General features: G+C 36.3%; 1 protein-coding gene across 1 annotated transcript in view; it reads left to right on the top strand.

The window, feature by feature from the left end:
• LOC122814817 overlaps positions 1-20,061 on the top strand; it is a 405,132-nt gene that overhangs the window by 214,185 nt on the left and 170,886 nt on the right. The window contains exon 5 of the mRNA XM_044087134.1: positions 8,777-8,953. Coding sequence (XP_043943069.1) covers positions 8,777-8,953 — 177 coding nt within the window. The remainder of the gene's footprint in view (positions 1-8,776; positions 8,954-20,061) is intronic.

Raw genomic sequence — 20,061 nt, 5'->3', positions numbered from 1 at the left:
GGCTTGCCACCCTGCATATTAGTGTTTAATGTGCTTTTTTTATGTTTAGCTTTTTTTATTTGTCCGAGAAAGTGCATTTGCAACAAAATGCATTTTCGCGGAAGTCAATTTGTGGAAGTAAGGTTCGATGAACCGTACTTTTGAGTAAAGAACATAGACTCATATAGATATAGATATAGATATATATATATATATATATATATATATATATATATATATATATATATAGTGTCATATTCATAGGCAGATCAGGTACTAGCTTGACAGAACTTAGCCCTAAGCGAACATCCTGTGTCTTAACAGACAATTTCCAGCTGGTTGTTCTTAGCTATTGCTTTTTGTGATTCCCACCATGGCAAATCCATTTGTGCAGTATGAAGGCATATTCTTTCAGAACCTTGTTTTCATCAATGTCGTACTGGAAAGGGGTGGAGTCTACAAGCATTCTTGACACAGCTACATGGTCCTCTGTACATACTTTTACAAAGCATTACAAACTGGACTCCTTTTCCAGGTTCAAATCGAACATTGCTAGGCCCATTCTCCACAGGATCTTAAATCTGTATCTTTCCTCCTCCAATGTTGGATAGGCTTTGGTAATCAAGCCATATAACCTAATGGCTACTAAAGCAGTAGGAATGATGAACATTGTGCAGTTGTGAAGCTGTACTCACCCATAACGTTAGGTGTTCAAATTCCTCTCTGCTACAGTAGCCATATCCACCCTTCATCCCCCACTCTTGTATATAGTTATAGTTGGCATATAAAGTAGGGTTCTTTGTTTCTACTTTATATATTTGATTGTTGCTGTTTATTGCTCCAGAATTGTAATGCTCATCTCTCTTTCTGCATGGACAAGAAAGTCCTGCAGAAGCTTCATTATGACTGCTAATTTCCCTTCTTGGGACTAGCTAATCAGCAGTCAGAATAAATGTATGGGAGGGAGCTAGTGTTTTGTGTAGCTGGCCACTTGTATCCAGGGCAGGGTACAACCCATATTGCCTAAAGAAATTCAACCATCTACTGTCAAGGGTAAGTGCATGTTACACAAGTATATTTTACTTACTGTAGAACTCTGTCTCCCTATCTCTAACCTCTTCCTCCCATTGGCTATGAAGGTCACGGCGGTGCTTCATTAAGTCAGTGAAATTATACTGGCACTGCTCACCAGAGCAGTTGATGATGGCACCACTCACAGCCATAACTAGACAGTGCCAGGCATCCACCTTGTAATGGTGGAGCCTCATAGACATCCCCCAACAGATGCTGCTGGTGTTCCTGATGCAGCAGGCAGAGAAATATTTTAGCCTCTTTCCTGCATTAAGCAATATTTTTCCCAGACACTTCAGAAGCCATAACAACCACACAGGCTGCTATTCAGAGGAAAATAGTAGTAGCTTTGCATCAATGCATGTTGTGGATATCATGTGGCATGCTCTAGCATATTGCAACCATACATATGTCAGTGACACTGCTACCAGAGAAAGATGCACTGGGCAAAAGGTGTTGGTCCTGTGCAAACCATGGTTGTGGTCAGCGTCCCTAGTTGTCATGAGGTGGATTAAGAAGCCCGCAGCCCCACTGAAGTCATTTGCATATGCAGACCACTTCACTGCCTTCAGAGAGTGTGCATGGGTTGGCAAGTGCCTCACTGCATAGTCTAGAGCTGGCACTCATTGTATTCAATGTGTGCTTCAGACACATTTTCCCTAAAATTCTGGATTAATGTAACTGCTACTCTACTAGCCCCAAAACTGCAAGATATAAACACAGTCACCCACCCTCCAGTTCTCATCAATTTATCAAGTTTTTTCCAGAAATGCTGGGTAGATCCCAATGAAGATATTTATATTAGTCTAGGACTGATCTATATCTGATGTGGTAAGGGTACACAGGCAAGTAGCATGTGGGGAAACTGACTGGGTAATTGTAAAAATCTGAGTTTCAGACTTCATACCCTTCAGAAAATTCATGCTAATGCAAAATCTGTTATTCTATGAACTTTCTAAATTTGTAAGTGCAATATTTAAAATTTTCCTTATTTAGGGACCATTGTCCTCTCATTATTTATGGCTTTCTCCAGATTTCTTGCTCTAAGAGGTTGAGAGGTATGGCAGCAATATTTAAAATATGTCCCTATTTTAGGGCCTTTGTCCCTCCATCATTTCTGACCTTGTCCAGATTCTTGCACTGACAGGTTGAGAGGTATGGTGAGGTTGCTCCACAGCAACCTGCTAACAGGGGTGGGAGTACAGAGAGGGTTACAATGATGAATGGAAGAGGACAGAGCTCAGGTGCAGGCATCAGTAGCCCGTCAAAGTTATGGTTATGGGCCATGTGAGGAACACTATGTACACTGGTAGGTAGTTCAGATGGAGGGGACTGTCTTGTGATGCACAATGCTTGCATCCATTCATCATACATGGAAAATAGTGGACTGGGTGGGATTGGGATGGTACACTGGATGTGTGATATATGGTGGGCATGCATATGTGCAACACATAATAGCCATGCTTTCTTGGGCACAGGTAAGTGAAGGCTGCTGATAGAACACAGTTGGTCCCCATTATGCCCTACTAGACTGCTATGGATAAGTGTTCTGTGATATTGCAATTATGGTAGACAGGGCACCTTATTGTGGTGCAGCTGCCACATGGTTCCATGACCAGTATAGAAGGTGCTGCCCATATTGTGTACCCCCTCACTGACCACAGGTATATTTCCTTATTTACAAGTTGATACACACAGCATCTAAAGAGTGCCTTGAGATGTTTTCTTAGGCAAATACTGATATGCTAGCATACTGAGCAGAGACAAGAGTGCCCAAGTCTTCCAGGAACATGTGTGGCATGAGCTGATGGCACTTGTAAATGCAGTCAGTGACCATGACAGGACAGTCTATTGTAACTGTTGAAGGGTCATCAACATGATCCTACATACCCACTGTACAGACCAAGCAAATGCACCAAAGAGAATGACCATAGGCGGGGTTCCTTTGTCACAGGTCACCCTCACTGCCATTAAGGAGCTGTCCCAGTCTGGGGAGCCTGAAAGGACTGTGATACTGGGTGGTGGCCTAGCTGTGGGACTGAACTGGATGCTCCATTCTGTGCCTCTGCTGGAAATGCAAAGAAGTTTGTCTTTCCTTATGTCAGTAATAAATTTTAGTGGCATGTCTGTGACCTGAACACAGGGATGTTTGGTACTGCCATATCTTCATTACAGGCCCATTTGAGATGCAGACATAAAGGCACACTACATAAGATACATTTTTTTTTACATTTTTTTTGCCCAGCTATTATCTGCATTGTTGATACATAACAGGGATCTGGGATTATCATATATTACCAGTATTACACACAGCTGTTTACATTTTGCTTTCATGGATGCTATGGTTATGGGGGTCTTCCAGGGCATGACTGGAGTGAGTGCTGCACTGGACACTGACAATGATGGAAGTCTTACACTAACACAGTCTGAGATCACATTGCACTTATTGGCAACAGTGGCTATAGAAGGCTCAATACCACCCAGTTCCAATGCCACAGTTATGTTGTCTGTGATAACCCTCACTACCTCCCCAGAGCCCATGGAAGGCCAGCTCATGAACAGCACCCCTACCTAGAGAGCGCTTTCATCCTCTGTCCATGCCCATGCAGTGGGTAGTGATGCCACTGCAGAGTGTAGAGACAGGAGTTTGGGAGCAGTGAGCCAGTGTCCTGCAAATGGCTACTACTTTTTGCCTGAAATATGTGTCACAATGGGCATTACTCAACAGATGTGCAGTACTAACATCCAGGCACAGGTAGACACCAGCACTACCATAGCAGAGGCAATAGATGTACTGCATGGCATAAGCGATACTGCCTCCACTGTGGGCATTCCCCAGAAACCAAGTAGGTCAAGGTTATGTACTGCTACCTCTTCCTGCACATAACACACTAGTGGGGTGCCTGGTTAGCCAGTGTGTGTGACCAGCCATGCTGACATAGCCTACATGGTGGTCAGGCACATGGCACAGGTCATGGTCTCTTGGTTCATCTCTGTACTCATCTGTGGGTGTTGGTGCCAGTAACGTTCTTCTGAGGGAATGCACTCATGGCTGGGGGAGGGGGTGTTCATGGTCTATGTCATTCCCATTACATATATATATATATATATATATATATATATATATATATATCTACACACATAGTACAAACACATCTGCCAGAGTTGTGTCCCCTGGAACTCATTCTGAGCACATACTCACTACCTGTGGACACCTACTCCTTCAGGAAATACTACCCCTCAGTGCACAGTATACTTAGCTTCCCCAAATCTCTTGTTCCTATCTCACTTGCCTTTCCACATCCTTAGCCCTCCCACCAACATGCCCATTGCTGATCCCTGTAATTGTGCCCACCCCCCATGAATATGATGACAACTGTGCCCTGTCTTTACTGTTGTGCTATATGGGTAGGTGATGTCTGATTCACAGCTTGGACAGTCAAAGCACTGTACAGCATAACCTTGGTGTAATGTTATATGCATTGGTTTTAATCTTTGTTCTGTCCATTCTGACCCATACTCCATAGCTGTGGAGTACATTCTGCTGTTTGCATGGAACTGCAACTGGCTCTTCTGACAGCTCTTCATCTAGTGTTTCCTCCACTTCTAGCTCAGGTCTATCTGGTCTTCTGATGGAAATCCTCTGCTCTAGTTGTCTGCATAGCACTATGGTCTGCAAATCTGCACAAAGAGCACATATCTTACTGCACCTATCCGGAGTGTACTACAGCACACCACTGGTGGAAGCTGGACAGCAGAAGCAGGTCTTCATTAATCTGAACACACACAAAATAATGTTGTGGGTTTGGGACAGTGCAGTGCTGTATTGCACCTCAACCATGCTCCCTAAGTTGTGTATCGGTGTTAGAAGCCATGACTCCAGAGCATATCTGTCATTGCCAATAAGATGTCCTTGTGGCAAGTCACCCAACACAAATTGCTTATATAGGTTAGATATGTGCCAGATGTGGAAATCACAGAAACTGCCTGGATGATGAAGTGAGCTATTGTATATAAGAATCTATGCATTGCACACCACCTGGCAGCTGATGGAACGTAAACCTTTTCACTTGACACACCACTGCCTGTGTGGACCTAGAGGGGCCTTGATAGTGCTATGGATGAAAATAGTGGTCCCCTAGAACCTCAAGAAAATAGGCTATTGAGTAGAATGTCAACAAAGTCCTGTTCCTCTTCTCTGTTGTCCTTGGGAACTTCCTATGTGCTTCCATATGCTGGAACAAAAGATCAAGGAACTCATGTAGTAGTCACAAGGTGGATGCTTGTGATACAACCACCATGTCCCCTGATGACTGTTTGAAGGTCTTATTAGCAAGGATTGTTGGTGCTGCACATAACTTCATGGCAACTGGAATTGGTTTCCATGCATCCCACAGGATTCCATGTTAGGATGGCATACGTCTACATGCTTCTGTATAATGTCTCTGTTTTCACAAAAGCATTAGACTATATTTCTGCTGTGGAGGTAATCATAGGTTAGGCACATATGGATGATTCTATGACACTGTGAATGATAACACACCCAGATGCAGACAATGGCTGTGACAGCAGTCAGTGTTTGGCTAATATGGTTGCTGCTGCTGTTACTACTACTACTGCTACTCCCACTACTACTACTACCATTGTTACTACCACTGCTACTACTACTACTACTATGAATACTACTATTGCTACTACTACTGTTATTACTACTACCACTACTACTGCTGCTACTTCTACTGCTACTTCTACTACCACTACTACTGCTACTATTACTCTTACTGCTATTGCTGCTACTATTACTACTACCACTACCACTACTGCTGCTAATGCTACTGCTGCTACTATTACTACTACTACTACTACTGTTACAACTACTATCACTACTACCGCTACTGCTGCTATCATCTTAGTGTGGCCTATGTTCATCAAGAAATCACGGTGTACATATCCTCCTCTCTGGTGGTTGTGGCTAATTGTACATTTTTATATGTTTCTGAATCACTCTGCCATGCTGTTTACTCTCATTTGCATTTGAGACTGGGCTAATTACTATAATTAGATAATTTCCATATCATTATATTTTGTCATTAGCATATGATGCTGGCTGCACAATTTTGATTGGTTGCTCAGTGGTTCTATCTATGTTGCTGAATTATGCACCACTGCTCCCCGCAAAATTTTGCCTAGTGCATTACCCTATTAGTTTCTGAATCCTGGTCAATATTTTATGATTTGCTAGCAAGAATCGTTTAATAAGTAGTATAAAACATTTCTGGGCCCTTTAACTACATGCAGGTAGTTTAGGACAAATACTTCACATGCAAATGCATTTATCTTCCTTTGAGATACAGTGCACCATAGTCTAAAAGGTAAGTCAAGCAGTCTAATTTAATTAAAAGGTTTGAAATAAGGCATTACCCATAGTTAGTGAGTCTGTATATGTGCAAGTGCGTGAGTGTGTTTGTGTGCTATAAACAACGAATGACAAACTGATGAAAATGAAGACATACACAGTCTGGGAGCTAAGATATACATTTGACTATAGCTGTACTATTTACCTTTAATTAATACCTTATTCTCTCTTACTAGGCCATGTCCTCTAAGCTTCATACACTGTACAAAAATGCAGATGCAGTCATTCTTGTTTCTTTGTTAGAAATGTTTCTCTGACTGTGGCAGAATAGGAATTCTTCCTCCTAAACAAAATTTGCACCCACTATTTAGAAGTATAAATTAAGTAGTTTGTGAGCTGCCTCAAATCAAATCTTACCGATCTACATTCATGATTTTGTAGTACAGAGCTTTCCAAAGTGCATTTGATCAACACTTCACTACATATGAATTAACAGCCCACTGTCTGGCTCTATACTTCCCTGTCCTTCACAGCTATCTGGTTTGGTAGGATCATATTTTGTCAGCGGCATATATGATAGAATTCTTTCTAGCAAACCCTCCTAAAAACTATCTCTGTTGTTATAAGGCATGCTTTATTACACAATACAGTCACTCACATTCTACCCTGTAAATAGTCCACTACCTTTCCTACTACAGAAAGAGTAATTATTTAGTGGAAGGAATTAATATCTTGCCAGTAGATATGTCGATAGGTTCATCACAGTAAAGCTGGACTTACTAAAAGATAAAGCAATCTGTGCACTGACCCACACCTGTGGCAAGCCCTCAAATTATGGCAGTTGGCTGAGGTAACAAAGCTTCCTTCCTTCACCGTCTCCTTCCTCTCTTCCTTCCTTCTGTCTGTGATATGCTAGCTCTGTAAAATACCACTCAACCTGCAGACACTGAAAACAAGTACAAAAGCTCTTGAAAAGTAAGTGTATCCCGCCAAAAGTCTGGCTTATAACTCTTCTTACTTCCAGTAAGATTTTGGAATACTATGTACTCAGAAACATGAGTTTAAATAACAGAGACTAGCAAAAATGATAGAAAAAGTATAAGCAAATTATCAAAGAGACAGTGTAAAATTTGTAGACCTTAACGAATGATAATTCAAAAAAATTTACCTCACAAATCATTTATTTTTGCTTATGAAAGAGGGTGATTTAACACAAGTCCTCTTTCTTTAAATTATTCATGTCACCAGTATGATGGTTTTGTAGATCGGTTTTCTTGTGTATTAAACAGCTTCAAAATCTTGTGTGATGGGGGAGTGGTGGTTTCAGAATATGTGTAAAGGGATAAATTAATCCTGAAAACAGGAACACATAACTAAAATAAGTTAATTGTGAGAAGAGATAAATGAAACCTGAAAGTAAGTATGCACCTCCAAAACAGGTACAGTTGAGAAGTACATCTGTTTCTATCATCATCAACAAAGTCGATCTGTAAATGGCTGTCAAGAGTCCAGACATGTTCAATGTGAGGGCTGTAGGTGCCACAAAGGACTTTTGATAAATGGCAACTTGGGAATGTTTGCTACTGCTATTCATAAGTGGCAAGCATCAAAGTGGGCAGTGACAGAATGAGGTAAACAAAACTGGGACATCAGAAAACATTTCCCAGGTCAGAAGGTCATTAAAAGCTATACTTCTCACACTGTGAAAGTCCTAAGTGGAAATGGGTTTCTGACATCTACCAAACTGTGGCACTTGTATTTATACTGAGCTACTCAATCTGGCCCAGTTGGGACATGTGTCCCTCTGTGTCCTGGGTAAGCTTTGTCCATGATCCCAGACTGTTCTTCATATGAATTTAAGTGTTAACAATGTCAACATGAGCAAGAATATATAATATCAACTCAGGATATCTGAATTTGTAGTACAGAGCTTTCTGAAGTGTAGTTGATCAACACTTCACTATATGTGAAGTAACAGCTCACTGTCTGGTTCTAAACTTCCCTGTCCTTCATAGCTATCTGGTTTGGTAAGATAATATTTTGTCAGCTGCATATTTGATAGAATTCTTTCTCTGAAAACCCTCCACTACACCTATCTCTGTTGTTATAAGGCATGCTTTATTACACTATGCAGTCACACACATTCTACCCTACAGATAGTCCACTAACTTTCCTACACTGCATAACCAATACTAAAGAGTTAGAAAGCTGCGTACTAATATAATATGAAATTTCACTATTTCACTGTTAAGAGCAAATTTCTTTCAATAGTAATAGACAGATTTCAGTACAAGCTTGAATAAAAACAAAACTGTTTATTTACACAAAGTGATACAGTGCAGAAATGCTGTCTCTGTTTTCTCTCCTTAGAAATGTACAGTACTGCAACTCACATCTGTTGTGGGGAAAAAATAATCGAAAAAAGCACACAGGTCTGCTGTCCTGACCTGTCAGTCCACTGGACATCCAATGGAAAGAGTTGTTGCTGTAAAGATGAACAGAATAATTGCATCACCTATGACTCTAAATATTTTGACTGTATATCTGGTAAGGAATATACAGATTTTGAGATGTACATGTGGTACTACAAACATATTAAAATGGACAAATAATATATATGGTTTTATTACATAGTTAGTCAAGTATTTTAATTTTATCATTTCCTTTCTCAGGTGAGTCTCTGTAACACTGTATATATGCACAAAATCAGCATGGTTAACCTCTCCATCCAATTAATGACAAATAGCATGCACTGTATGATTTTGTACATTTCAACAACACTAGTTGAATTTCAGAAGGCTTTCTGCAGTAGTGGAATGCTTTAGTTACATTCTTCATGCCCCACCTCTCATGACTCTTCTTTAAATCTTAAGCCCCCATACTCAGGGCATGAATGTCCCCTTTGGCCAGTTCACAACATCCCTGCATTCCTGCTCCTGCATTATCCCCACACCCCTGCTCCTTACATCTCTAACTCTTGATATAGAATTGAAGACAGGCTTACACCTAAAAGAAAACACATTAATATGGTTAAGTCCCAAAACTACACAGTTGATATTTACAGAAAGGAGGCCTGCAGTTAGAGTTGCTGAACTGCTCCAAGTGATATAGACAGTGAGAAAAATTCATCTACTGAAGTGGCTATTCTTGGAGATCAGCAGACACAGTGACTATTGACATATCTGCTATATTAATAAGAAAGGCCTCTACCAGGGGGTGTGGCCAAGATGCCAGTCTGATAGCAGCAGAAATCCATCGCTCTGCTTAGATTTTAATATCCTGACAGGAAATATACTTTAATTCTTAGAAAAATCTAACTAAAATTATACTAAAAGTTAGATTAACATAGACTCTTTATTATTTTCTAAAAATGAATACATACTCAAGAGACTTTTTTAATTATTCCTGTCAAAAAGTTTTCTACTGGAGATCTCAACATGAGCAAGTTGAAGAAGCCACACCAGGAGAGGGCAGTGAAGAAAGAACTACATCTTATAATAACAAACATCCAAGAACTGTCACTAAAAATGGACAAATTTGAAAACAAAATGGATATTATCAAACAAGAATGCAGTAAACAACTGGAACTTCTAAATGGAATAGTAAAAAAAACAATCTGAACAGATTCTTGCTTTAGAGGAAACAGTAACTGACCTAGATACCAGAGTGATGGAAAATGAATATCACAATGAATTTCTTCCGAAACAAAACACCAGGCTGATTGAGAAACTGGAAGACCTTGAAAGTAGATCAAGGAGGAATAACATAAGAATATGTGGAATTCCTGAGAAAGAAGAGGGTGCTAACATGAGTCAATTCCTCAATAAGTGGTTTTCATCAGCACTAAACATGCCTGAGTCTCTGTCTTTGGAATTGAGAGGGCTCATCAGTACCTGACAAATCCAGCTTCATCTCTGAGTTCATCTAACCCCAGGTCTATAATAGATTTCTTTCCTCGTAAGACAAGGACTTAGTGCTGAAATCAGCTTGGACTGATTCCCCTATCAAGATGGGTGAAAAAGTTATTCATTTTGACGTGCCCAAAGGTCCCAAACTAGTTAGGATGAAGCACACCAGGATCCACTGAATATTATTTTATTGAGCGCTTTTGTCTTTTATAATTAAAAACTTTGTCAGAATAACAGACAAGTACAAAAAAAATCAAACTCTGACCCAACTTAAATAACACACCAATTCACTAGTGTTAATTGCCAATTAACTAAAAGGTATATGCCTCTAAAAGGACATATTCCCTAAACTAAGTATAAAACAAATACTGGTGTTAGCCAGCATTATAGACAAATCAAATAAGTATTGTAATATGCATTAAAATAAATTGACAAATATTAATAACAAATGTGCAAAATATACAAAACATATATACATAGACATACCGACATACATATAAACCCATGAATATGTATGTGTATATATATATATATATATATATATATATATATATATATATATATATACATATATATATATATATATATATATATATACATATATATATATATTTTTACTATCAAAATGTCGATCGCCCATTGCTGACACCACTAACGCGAACTCCGAACTGCGATTGTTGATAATGTCGAACACCGATATTCTGAAATGCATAATCTCGCTCCCCTTTTGACCCATGGTAGCACTTGTTTTGTGGTGTAGCAGTCGGAAATGTCGATGTTCAGTGTTTTTTGTTGATATCTTGAGGAATTGGCATTACAGCTTTCGCATAAAGGAGTCGACAGTATGTACATTCGACGATGGGCGATCGACATTTTGATAGTAAACCATATATATATATATATATATATATATATATATATATATATATATATATGTGTGTGTGTGTGTGTGTGTGTGTGTGTGTATACAATAAAAGTGACTGTCTAAAATCATTTTGTCTATAAACACATAGGTATTTACATATATCCTTCTGCCCTAAGCCTAAGAATTCTTGCAATTCTAAAAAAATCATTCAACGGGCCACCTCTATCCCCCATTGTCACTTGCTCTAGTATAGTGAACTTAAAACTATGCCCCTCATTTTTAAGGACATGTGCGGCCAAAGAATTTTTTGCATCTTGTTTTTTTATATTATAAAAATTTTGATATACCCTACTTCTAAGGGCATTGATAGTCTTCCCAATACAAAAACATGGACATAGATCACAAAGGGCAATGTAAACTACTGACTTACTGCTACAACAATATTTCTTTTTGTGTGTATGCCTACCATAATTAGGTATTTTTATCACAGTACCTTCTATTATATATTTACATTGAAGGCAAAAAACATACTTGGACATTCCACCTATCCCTGTGTTAACCTTACAGGTTCTCTCTAACATATTTTTAAATGTAATGTCTTTTTGATAGACTATTTTTGGGGCCATTCCTACAATTTCAAGAAAGTCTTAGCTAGCACTGAATAAATTCCAGTTGTGTTGAATTAGCTGGCTGATACCTATAAATTGCTTATTATAGCTAAAATAGCTGATTTTGTTAAAATCACTGGTCTCTGCCTTAGACACCCCCACTTGTAAAGAACTTCCTTTTCCAAGTGGAGGAAAACAGTGGCGCCTCTCTCTTTTATCAACCACTTCTTGCAAGATTCTGTCCAAAAATACTTCAGGGTAACCCCTTTGTATAAGCATTACCCTCAATACTTATACTTGATGTAGAAATTCATCCCACTCAGATACCATCCTAGTCAAATGGACACCCTGCCCTTTTACCAAGGATTTTTTCTGATATAGTGGATGAAAGCTGTTAAAATGTAGGAGGGTGTTAGAGTAGGTTGGTTTTCTAAAAATTGTTGTTTTAAAACCTTTAGTCTCTGTGTCTTTGCTGATAGTGATATCCAAGTAGTTTATCTCATCCTTCCCTATTGTATGGGTGAAATCTAAAAAAATCTGTACTTTGTTTTATGAAAGTCAGAAAGTTCTGTAATTCTTCCTCATTTCCATTCCATAAAATAATTATATCATCCAAGTTTTTTCCATAATACCTCCAATATTGGGCATATTGACTATTAAAAATGAATTATAGTTCCCAAAATGCTACGACTATATTGACAAATATAGGGACACAAATGGCCCCCATTGCCACACCTTTACATTGTTTGAATAACTTTTCTTCAAAGACAATGACGTTTGTGTCTAAAACTAACTCCATAAGGGTTCTAATGGTCCTAATACGATCATGTCTAAGGTTAGAATACCGACAAAGAAATAAATAGAACCACTCAACCCCAGTGTCATGTGGGATTACAAAAAAACAAATCCCTAATATCAATTGTCACAAAAAGAAGGGCATCATGGTACATGTTCTTATTAATTTTCCTGAGCAAGTCCCAAGAATCTTTCACCACCCATGCACAGTCATTTAGTACAGATTTTAACTGTGTTTCTTTGAATTTTGCGATGAAATACATTTTTGATGCCTTTGCATCAACAATAGGTCTAAGGGGGGGTGGCTAAATCCTTGTGTAACTTCGGTATACCAAAGATAGATGGAATTTTGGGACATTTTACCTCCATAAATTGATGTTCTTCTAAATTGATTTCCCTATGCAATACAAGTTCATCTAACATCACGTCCACTTTCCTATATAAAATGATTTTTCATTCAAGCTTATCTCACAGTAAACATCTGTGTATAGTATATCTAACATTGTATCAATATAAAAGCTGGTGTATATAATAGCCAACCCACCCCCTTATCAGGTTTCATAACTCTGATTGCCTTGTTGTTACAGATATCATTCAACAATTTCATTTCATTCACATCCAAATTATTGTTTTTAGGCAAACAATTGCTTTTACTTATAAAAAGTTTACGTATATCATATTCACACATTTTTTCAAAGTCTGAACTATAGAATGTAATGGTGGTGGATTAAACAAACTAGTTTTTTTTACAGATTTCATGGTCTATCGGGGTAAGAGGCATTCCTTTAAAATAAAACTGTAAATTCAACTTTCTTGCATCCAGTTTTAGGTTAATTAGCACATCATCTATTACTTCGTCCATACTAATGACAAAATAAAGACCTTTGTCAAAAACATCAACTATTTTCCTATTAAAAGTGGAGTCACTGTAATTATAAATACTAAAATCTCCACATGCATTCTTTATTATATTAAAGAAAGGCTCATTATTGTCTCTCACCACACTATTAGATTCAAGACATTGGTTAGAAGCTGGGTTAGGAAGATTGAATACATTCAATACATTCAGTACATTTCCCCCTCCCCCTGTAATTCCAATTGTAATGATTCATACCCCCTCCCTGGTTCCTCAGTCGCTCGGACCTCCTCAGAGGGGGATATTCTAAAGGGTCAGGGTGAAATTTGCCATTATTATTCAAACCCCTACAATCACTGGAATCATGCAAATTTTCTTTATCAAAGCTGTTGGCGTACTGAATTTGTTTGTTTTGTCCCAGGGGGGGTGGAGGGTATGCTCTATGATGAGCATACTCATTTTCATCCCTTTTATGTTTAACATCTTTCTTGTACTTAAGGTCATTTATGTAAACATTACATTACACAAACGTGAACAACCAGGACTTAATAGCATTATTTCCATAAACTCTATTCTTAGGCTTAGGGCAGAAGGATATATGTAAATACTTATGTATTTATAGACAAAATTATTTTAGACAGTCACTTTTATTGTATATACACACACACACATATATATATATATATATATATATATATATATATATATACACATATACATATTCATGGGTTTATACATATGTCGGTATGTCTATGTATATATATTTTGTATATTTTGCACATTTGTTATTAATATTTGTCAATTTATTTTAATGCTTATTACAATACTTATTTGATTTGTCTATGATGCTGGCTAACATCAGTATTTGTTTTATACTTAGTTTAGGGAATATGTCCTTTTAGAGGCATATACCCTTTAGTTAACTGGCAATTAACACTAGTGAATTGGTGTGTTATTTAAGTTGGGTCAGAGTTTGATTTTTTTACTTGTCTGTTATTCTGACAAAGTTTTTTATTATAAAAGATGAAAGCGCTCAATAAAATAATATTCAGTGGATCCTGGTGTGCTTCATCCTAATTGTTTATCCATTTTGACAATGACTACTCCTCTACAGTCACATTCAGAAGAAAGGAGTGTGTTCCTCTAGTTAAGTCCTTGAAAAAAAGCCAATATTAAAGCTCAAATTCTTTTTCCTGCAAGAATAAAAATCACCTTACCAGAAGGAGTGAAGATCTTTGATTTCCTACAAGAAGCAGTAGAATTTATCCAAAAGAAGAAAATACTGACGGACATAGAAGAAATGGAATGGTCATCCCAGAGTTTGAAGAGACAGGCAACAAAAAATGGATGGTCTGTGAAGGAAAGACCTAACAAAACTAAGAAACTAAAGGACAAATGAATAAATTCCTTCTAATTTTAAATGCTTTGTTTTATGAATCATAATATGCTTGATTCTGGAAAGTCTCTATGCTGTAAGGTAATTTGAATCATCTTTATTATTAACTTTCTGTTTTCCTTTTTATATCTACTTTTTCTAGTTACATATAGTACTGAGTATTTAAATAACATTTTCTTTCTCTCTCTCTCTCTCTCTTCTTTCCTCCTATTCTTTTTGTTACTAATATTCCTTTTCTCTCTTTTCCCCATTATAAGTACTTTACATACTTTTCCCTTTTAAATAACTACAAAAGATGTATGTCTTCTAATTTTTCAGTAATAGTATAATTTGACTTAATACCAAAGTGCATTTTTTCTAGTGGGTCAGTGGTGGGGTAGCAAGGTGTTTCTGATTAGTGTTTCTAACTAGATGTTTTAGGCTCTTTGTTTAGATACATATAAACATTAATACAGTACATTAATGGTGTTTTATAGCTAGCTAAATATAAGTTATATATATATATATATATATATATATATATATATATATATATATATATATATATATACTAGGTTTCTTTTTTCTTTTTTTTTTTTTCTCTCTCGCTGGCCTGGTTAACTGATGGGTAAATGCTTGAAATGATATAATATGATTTCTGATTTGAGGCAGCTGTTGTTACTTCTAAATAGCTGTTTTATATGAAATGGCTATTATTTTCATGCTGTTGATTTTTGTGAAGAAACTGGTGTTCTGTGCGTCTGTTCTCATTGTGGAGATTCATGACATGCACTGACAAAGCAGCTTGAGCGTTTTTTTTTTTTTTTCTTTCTGTAAACTCTAAAAGCTTCAAGATCTGAACTTCCCACTGAAAATGCTTTTTCCTTCACTGGAGACAACTTCTGTTGTACATAACCCTATTCAGATACTAACAAGTTTATGAAGCTGCAGCTTGAGGAAACAAAAGTGATTACATCATTTGACCTTTTGAACTTATTAAATGGTTGTACTTAAAATTCTTTTCTCTTGAAATTCTGTTATCCTTCACTTAGATACATTAAATGGTAAATAATTAGTTCTGATAAAAGTGTTTAACTCTTTTGAAAATGCTTCTGTTCTCTTATAGATGCATACATTCTGCAGATTCAGTGACACTATTAGTAGCTAAATGACATCAAATGAACTAGGAGCTGCATTAAAAAACTCATTATGCATATTAACATCAGACTTATGTTACATAACTAAACCTTTAGTAACTAAACAGAGGGTTGTCAGGCCCCTTTTTTTTTCTCTCTCTCTCTTTCCCCCCTTCCTGATGAAAGACATCAACATAGATATTGTTAATGTTCTTCTTCTTCTTTTGGCTTTTCCTGGTTAGGGGTCACCACAGCGGAACTCTGGTCCGCTAATGATTGGCAGTAGATTTGTTTTATGCATGCCAAGGTGCCAGATCAATACCCAACCTTCAACGAAAGTACACCCATTCTACACGTCTTTCAAATGCCACTCAACCGCAGGGAGGACATGCAGACTCCACACCAAAGGCACTCCAGCCGAGAATCGAACAGGAAAACCTCTTGCTGTGAGGCAACAACGCTACCACTGCACCACCGTGGCTTAACATAGATATTGTTAATACATATGAGTAATATGTGTATAATTGCAAAATATAATAGTTATATTGTAATAAGTGTTATATATATATTCAACAGATCCTTACATGAAAAATGTTAGATAGATGACTGACAAAATGGTTAAATCATCTGATGCTTCTTGAAAAGTCTTGGAACTAATGACAATCTTCTTAACCCTCAACTTCTAATGTTTATACATACTTTGATCTGATGTGTATTTCTGGCATATTTACGTATTAGAGGTGCTATTATCATATGTGACATATTCATATAGCTTCAGATATATTGGACATTCTTATTCTAATGTATATTTCATGGATTCAGATTTCTTTAGTTGCTTTCATAATGCTTTTCTTTTTTTGTTTCTATACTATATTCTAAGGAGAGATGGATAATTTGTGTCTTTTGGTATTGGAGAGGTAGTGAATGGATGGTTTAGTTAAGTTTTTAACTAAACCAGAAACTTTATGTTTCGTGTATGTGTTTGTAAATAGTTTGGGGTTTTTGAAAGTATTGATTAATACATGTTATGCATCCATAATAAGCAAGTTTTCAGTAGATTTCAAGTCAACAAGGAAGAAAGGTCTTTCAGTTAGTAATAGCATACACATTATAGTCAATGGGTTATAAATGTTTATCATTAAATATTAATGGTTTGAACAATAATGTCAAGAGAGAGGGTTTGCTTAAATATATCAAAATGCATAAAGCCCAGATCATCTTTTTACAGGAAACCATCTATTAAAAAAGGATCTACAAAAATATTTATTTAATGGCTGTACCATTCTGGCTGATTCATGTTTTAAGACTAAGAGAAGGGCACTCTTATTCTATGAAAAAAATACGTATACTATGCCAAGAATTATAGATATAATTTCAGATAAATATGGGATGTTAAGCATGGCTATTTTGGAACTCAATAGGAAGTATTATACTTATATTAATACATACTGGATACCAGGACTGAGTACTAAATATGTTGACAATTATCTGGAAATGATTATTTTAAATGTAAAGGGGGAAATTAGAGAAACAGTTGATTTTAACTTATTATCAGGCAATCATACTTCTAAAAATGGTAAAATAAAACTAACATCTCAAGCCAAGAAGTTAAATGACTTTACAAACCAGATGAACCTTAAAGATATACATGGTATAAGAGAACAGTATTCCTTAGTCTATACTCACTATTCATATCAGTTTGGTACACAAACAAACACTGATAAGGTCTTTGTATCAAATAATATATGCTCTAAAATAACTGCCATATCTATAATGACTTGTCCACTTTCGGACCATAATGCTATAAACTTTACATTAACTATGCATACAGATGAATTAATATTTCTACAGAGAATTCCTGCTTACATAACTAAGTTAAAAGACTTTAGGAAATGGATAATGAAAGAAATAGACATGTTTATGGAAACAAATGATAATGGTAAAGTGACTGATATTATACTATGGACACCTTTAAAGTTTATATATATGGTAGAACAAAATCTTGGTACCTTAAAAAAAGGAGAGCATGGGGCAATGAACTTTTAGACTTACAAAAAACATAGACAAGATAAAAATGGATGCAAAGCCAAATAACAAAGTAGCACATACCAAAATTACTAAGTTAAATCAAAAATACTTAGAAGTTCTGAATCATAAGGTAGCCATAAACCTGGAAAATTGAAATTACAATCTTATGCTGTAAATCCCAAATAGCTACATAAAATAGCAGTAAGATCCAAAAAAAATAAACAATTAAAATCTTATTAATGAGATTAAATATAAAAGTGATGGTTCACACCACTTTTGGAGACAGATAATGTTATAAAATACTTTTATTCAAGAAAATATAACTACTAAGGTGTCAATGCAACAAAATAACATTAAATAAACAAATAACACTAACAGAAGTGAAAGAGCAAATAAAAAATGTAAAAGATAATAAAGCTCAAGGGCTGGATGGAATAATTCCTGAACTATATAAGATTTTTCATGAATATATAATAAAGAAAATGATGAGTGCCTTTAGTATAGTTAAGCAAAACTATATAACACTCCCATTGTGGAAATATTCAATTATCTTCCCCATATTAAAACAAGGTAAGGACCCCAAATCTTGTGATTCATATAGAACGATTTCATTACTAAACACTGATTATAACATTTTCATGACAATATTAGCTAATAGGATAGAAAAAATATTACTTAATCTAATACATAATGATCAGACAGGATTCATACTTCATAGAAAAGTGCAGGATAACATTATTAAATTACTGTCATTAATAGGCATAGCATGCAAATACAAAAACAACTAACTATTATCAGCCTAGACATAGAAAAGGCTTTTGATTCTATTAGTTGGTCTTATCTGCAAATAATTCTGATTGGTTTTGAATTCTCAACACAAATGCCAAGAGGTCCAGCAAGACAAACAACGTTCTCAGTAGAAAAAACACTTTAATGTGAAGAGCAAAGCTTTCGGATAAAATCCTTTATCAATACTGAAAATACAAATGCAAATGCAGAATATATATAGGTCTAAAAAAGTCATATGACCGGCAGCCAAGAAGTCACATGACCCAAGCATTAAAACAAAACATGTAGAAATAAATAAATATGCAAAGCTAAAAAATGCAACAGCATAATGCATATATGAAAACAAAAAAACATTTAAAAAAAGCAAGAATGTATATTTTTAAAAAAAAATCATAGTTTTAACCTAAAAATCAAATGTACAATCATATACATAAAGAGAAAATCTCATAATCTAGATCTACTCATTCTAACCAAAATAGGTTTAAGGCTGACAGTACTATTCAAACCAGGGGGTGAGTCACCCATCAATCTAATTATCCAGTTGTATTCTTTAATTTCTAATTTGTTATTGATATCACCACCTCTGGGTGAGGGTGAAACATGGTCTATAGCTTTAAATTTAAATACATGCTGTTCACCAAAACATAGCCTGTGTTTATATAAAGCATTAGTGTCCACACATCTTCAGATTTCAGACTTGTGTTCTGTGATCCTATCTTTAAGTTTACGCGTGGTTTTACCCACATAGAAAGAGTTGCATAATACACAGGTAGTGAGGTAAACCACGTGGGTGGTAACACAAGTAGCAGTTACATTGAACCTAAACAGCCTCTTACTGACTGGGTGTTCAAAGATACCTAAATGTTCATCATCAATGTCATCATACGAGCAATTATAACATTTTCGTGTGCCCATAGTGCTGGATGGATGTGTTGTGATATTTGTAGGAAAATCTTTGTAACAGAGGACACTCTTGAGGGTTCTCATGTTACGATATGCAAAAAATGGGACATTGCCCAGCATTGCTTTTAACTCTTCAGATGCCATCAAGATTAGCCAATTCTTATGGATAATACGTTTAATACATGGTGTCTTTGTACTAAACGAAGTAACGTATCTTACTTTCATCTCATTCTGGATGGACACATTGGGCAAGCCAACAGCAACAGCTTGTGTTTCTATAACAGGTGGCCCCTGTTATGTTAAATGACGCTATAGAAACACAAGCTGTTGGCTTGCCCAATGTGTCCATCCAGAATGAGATGAAAGTAAGATACGTTACTTCATTTAGTACA

This window comes from Protopterus annectens, chromosome 1.part0 (genome assembly GCF_019279795.1).
Source record: "Protopterus annectens isolate FY-2018-M chromosome 1.part0, PAN1.0, whole genome shotgun sequence".
In the NCBI taxonomy this organism is placed as follows: Eukaryota; Metazoa; Chordata; order Ceratodontiformes; family Protopteridae; genus Protopterus; species Protopterus annectens.
Note: the sequence above shows the minus strand (reverse complement) of the source record. Positions and strands in the feature narration are given on the sequence as shown.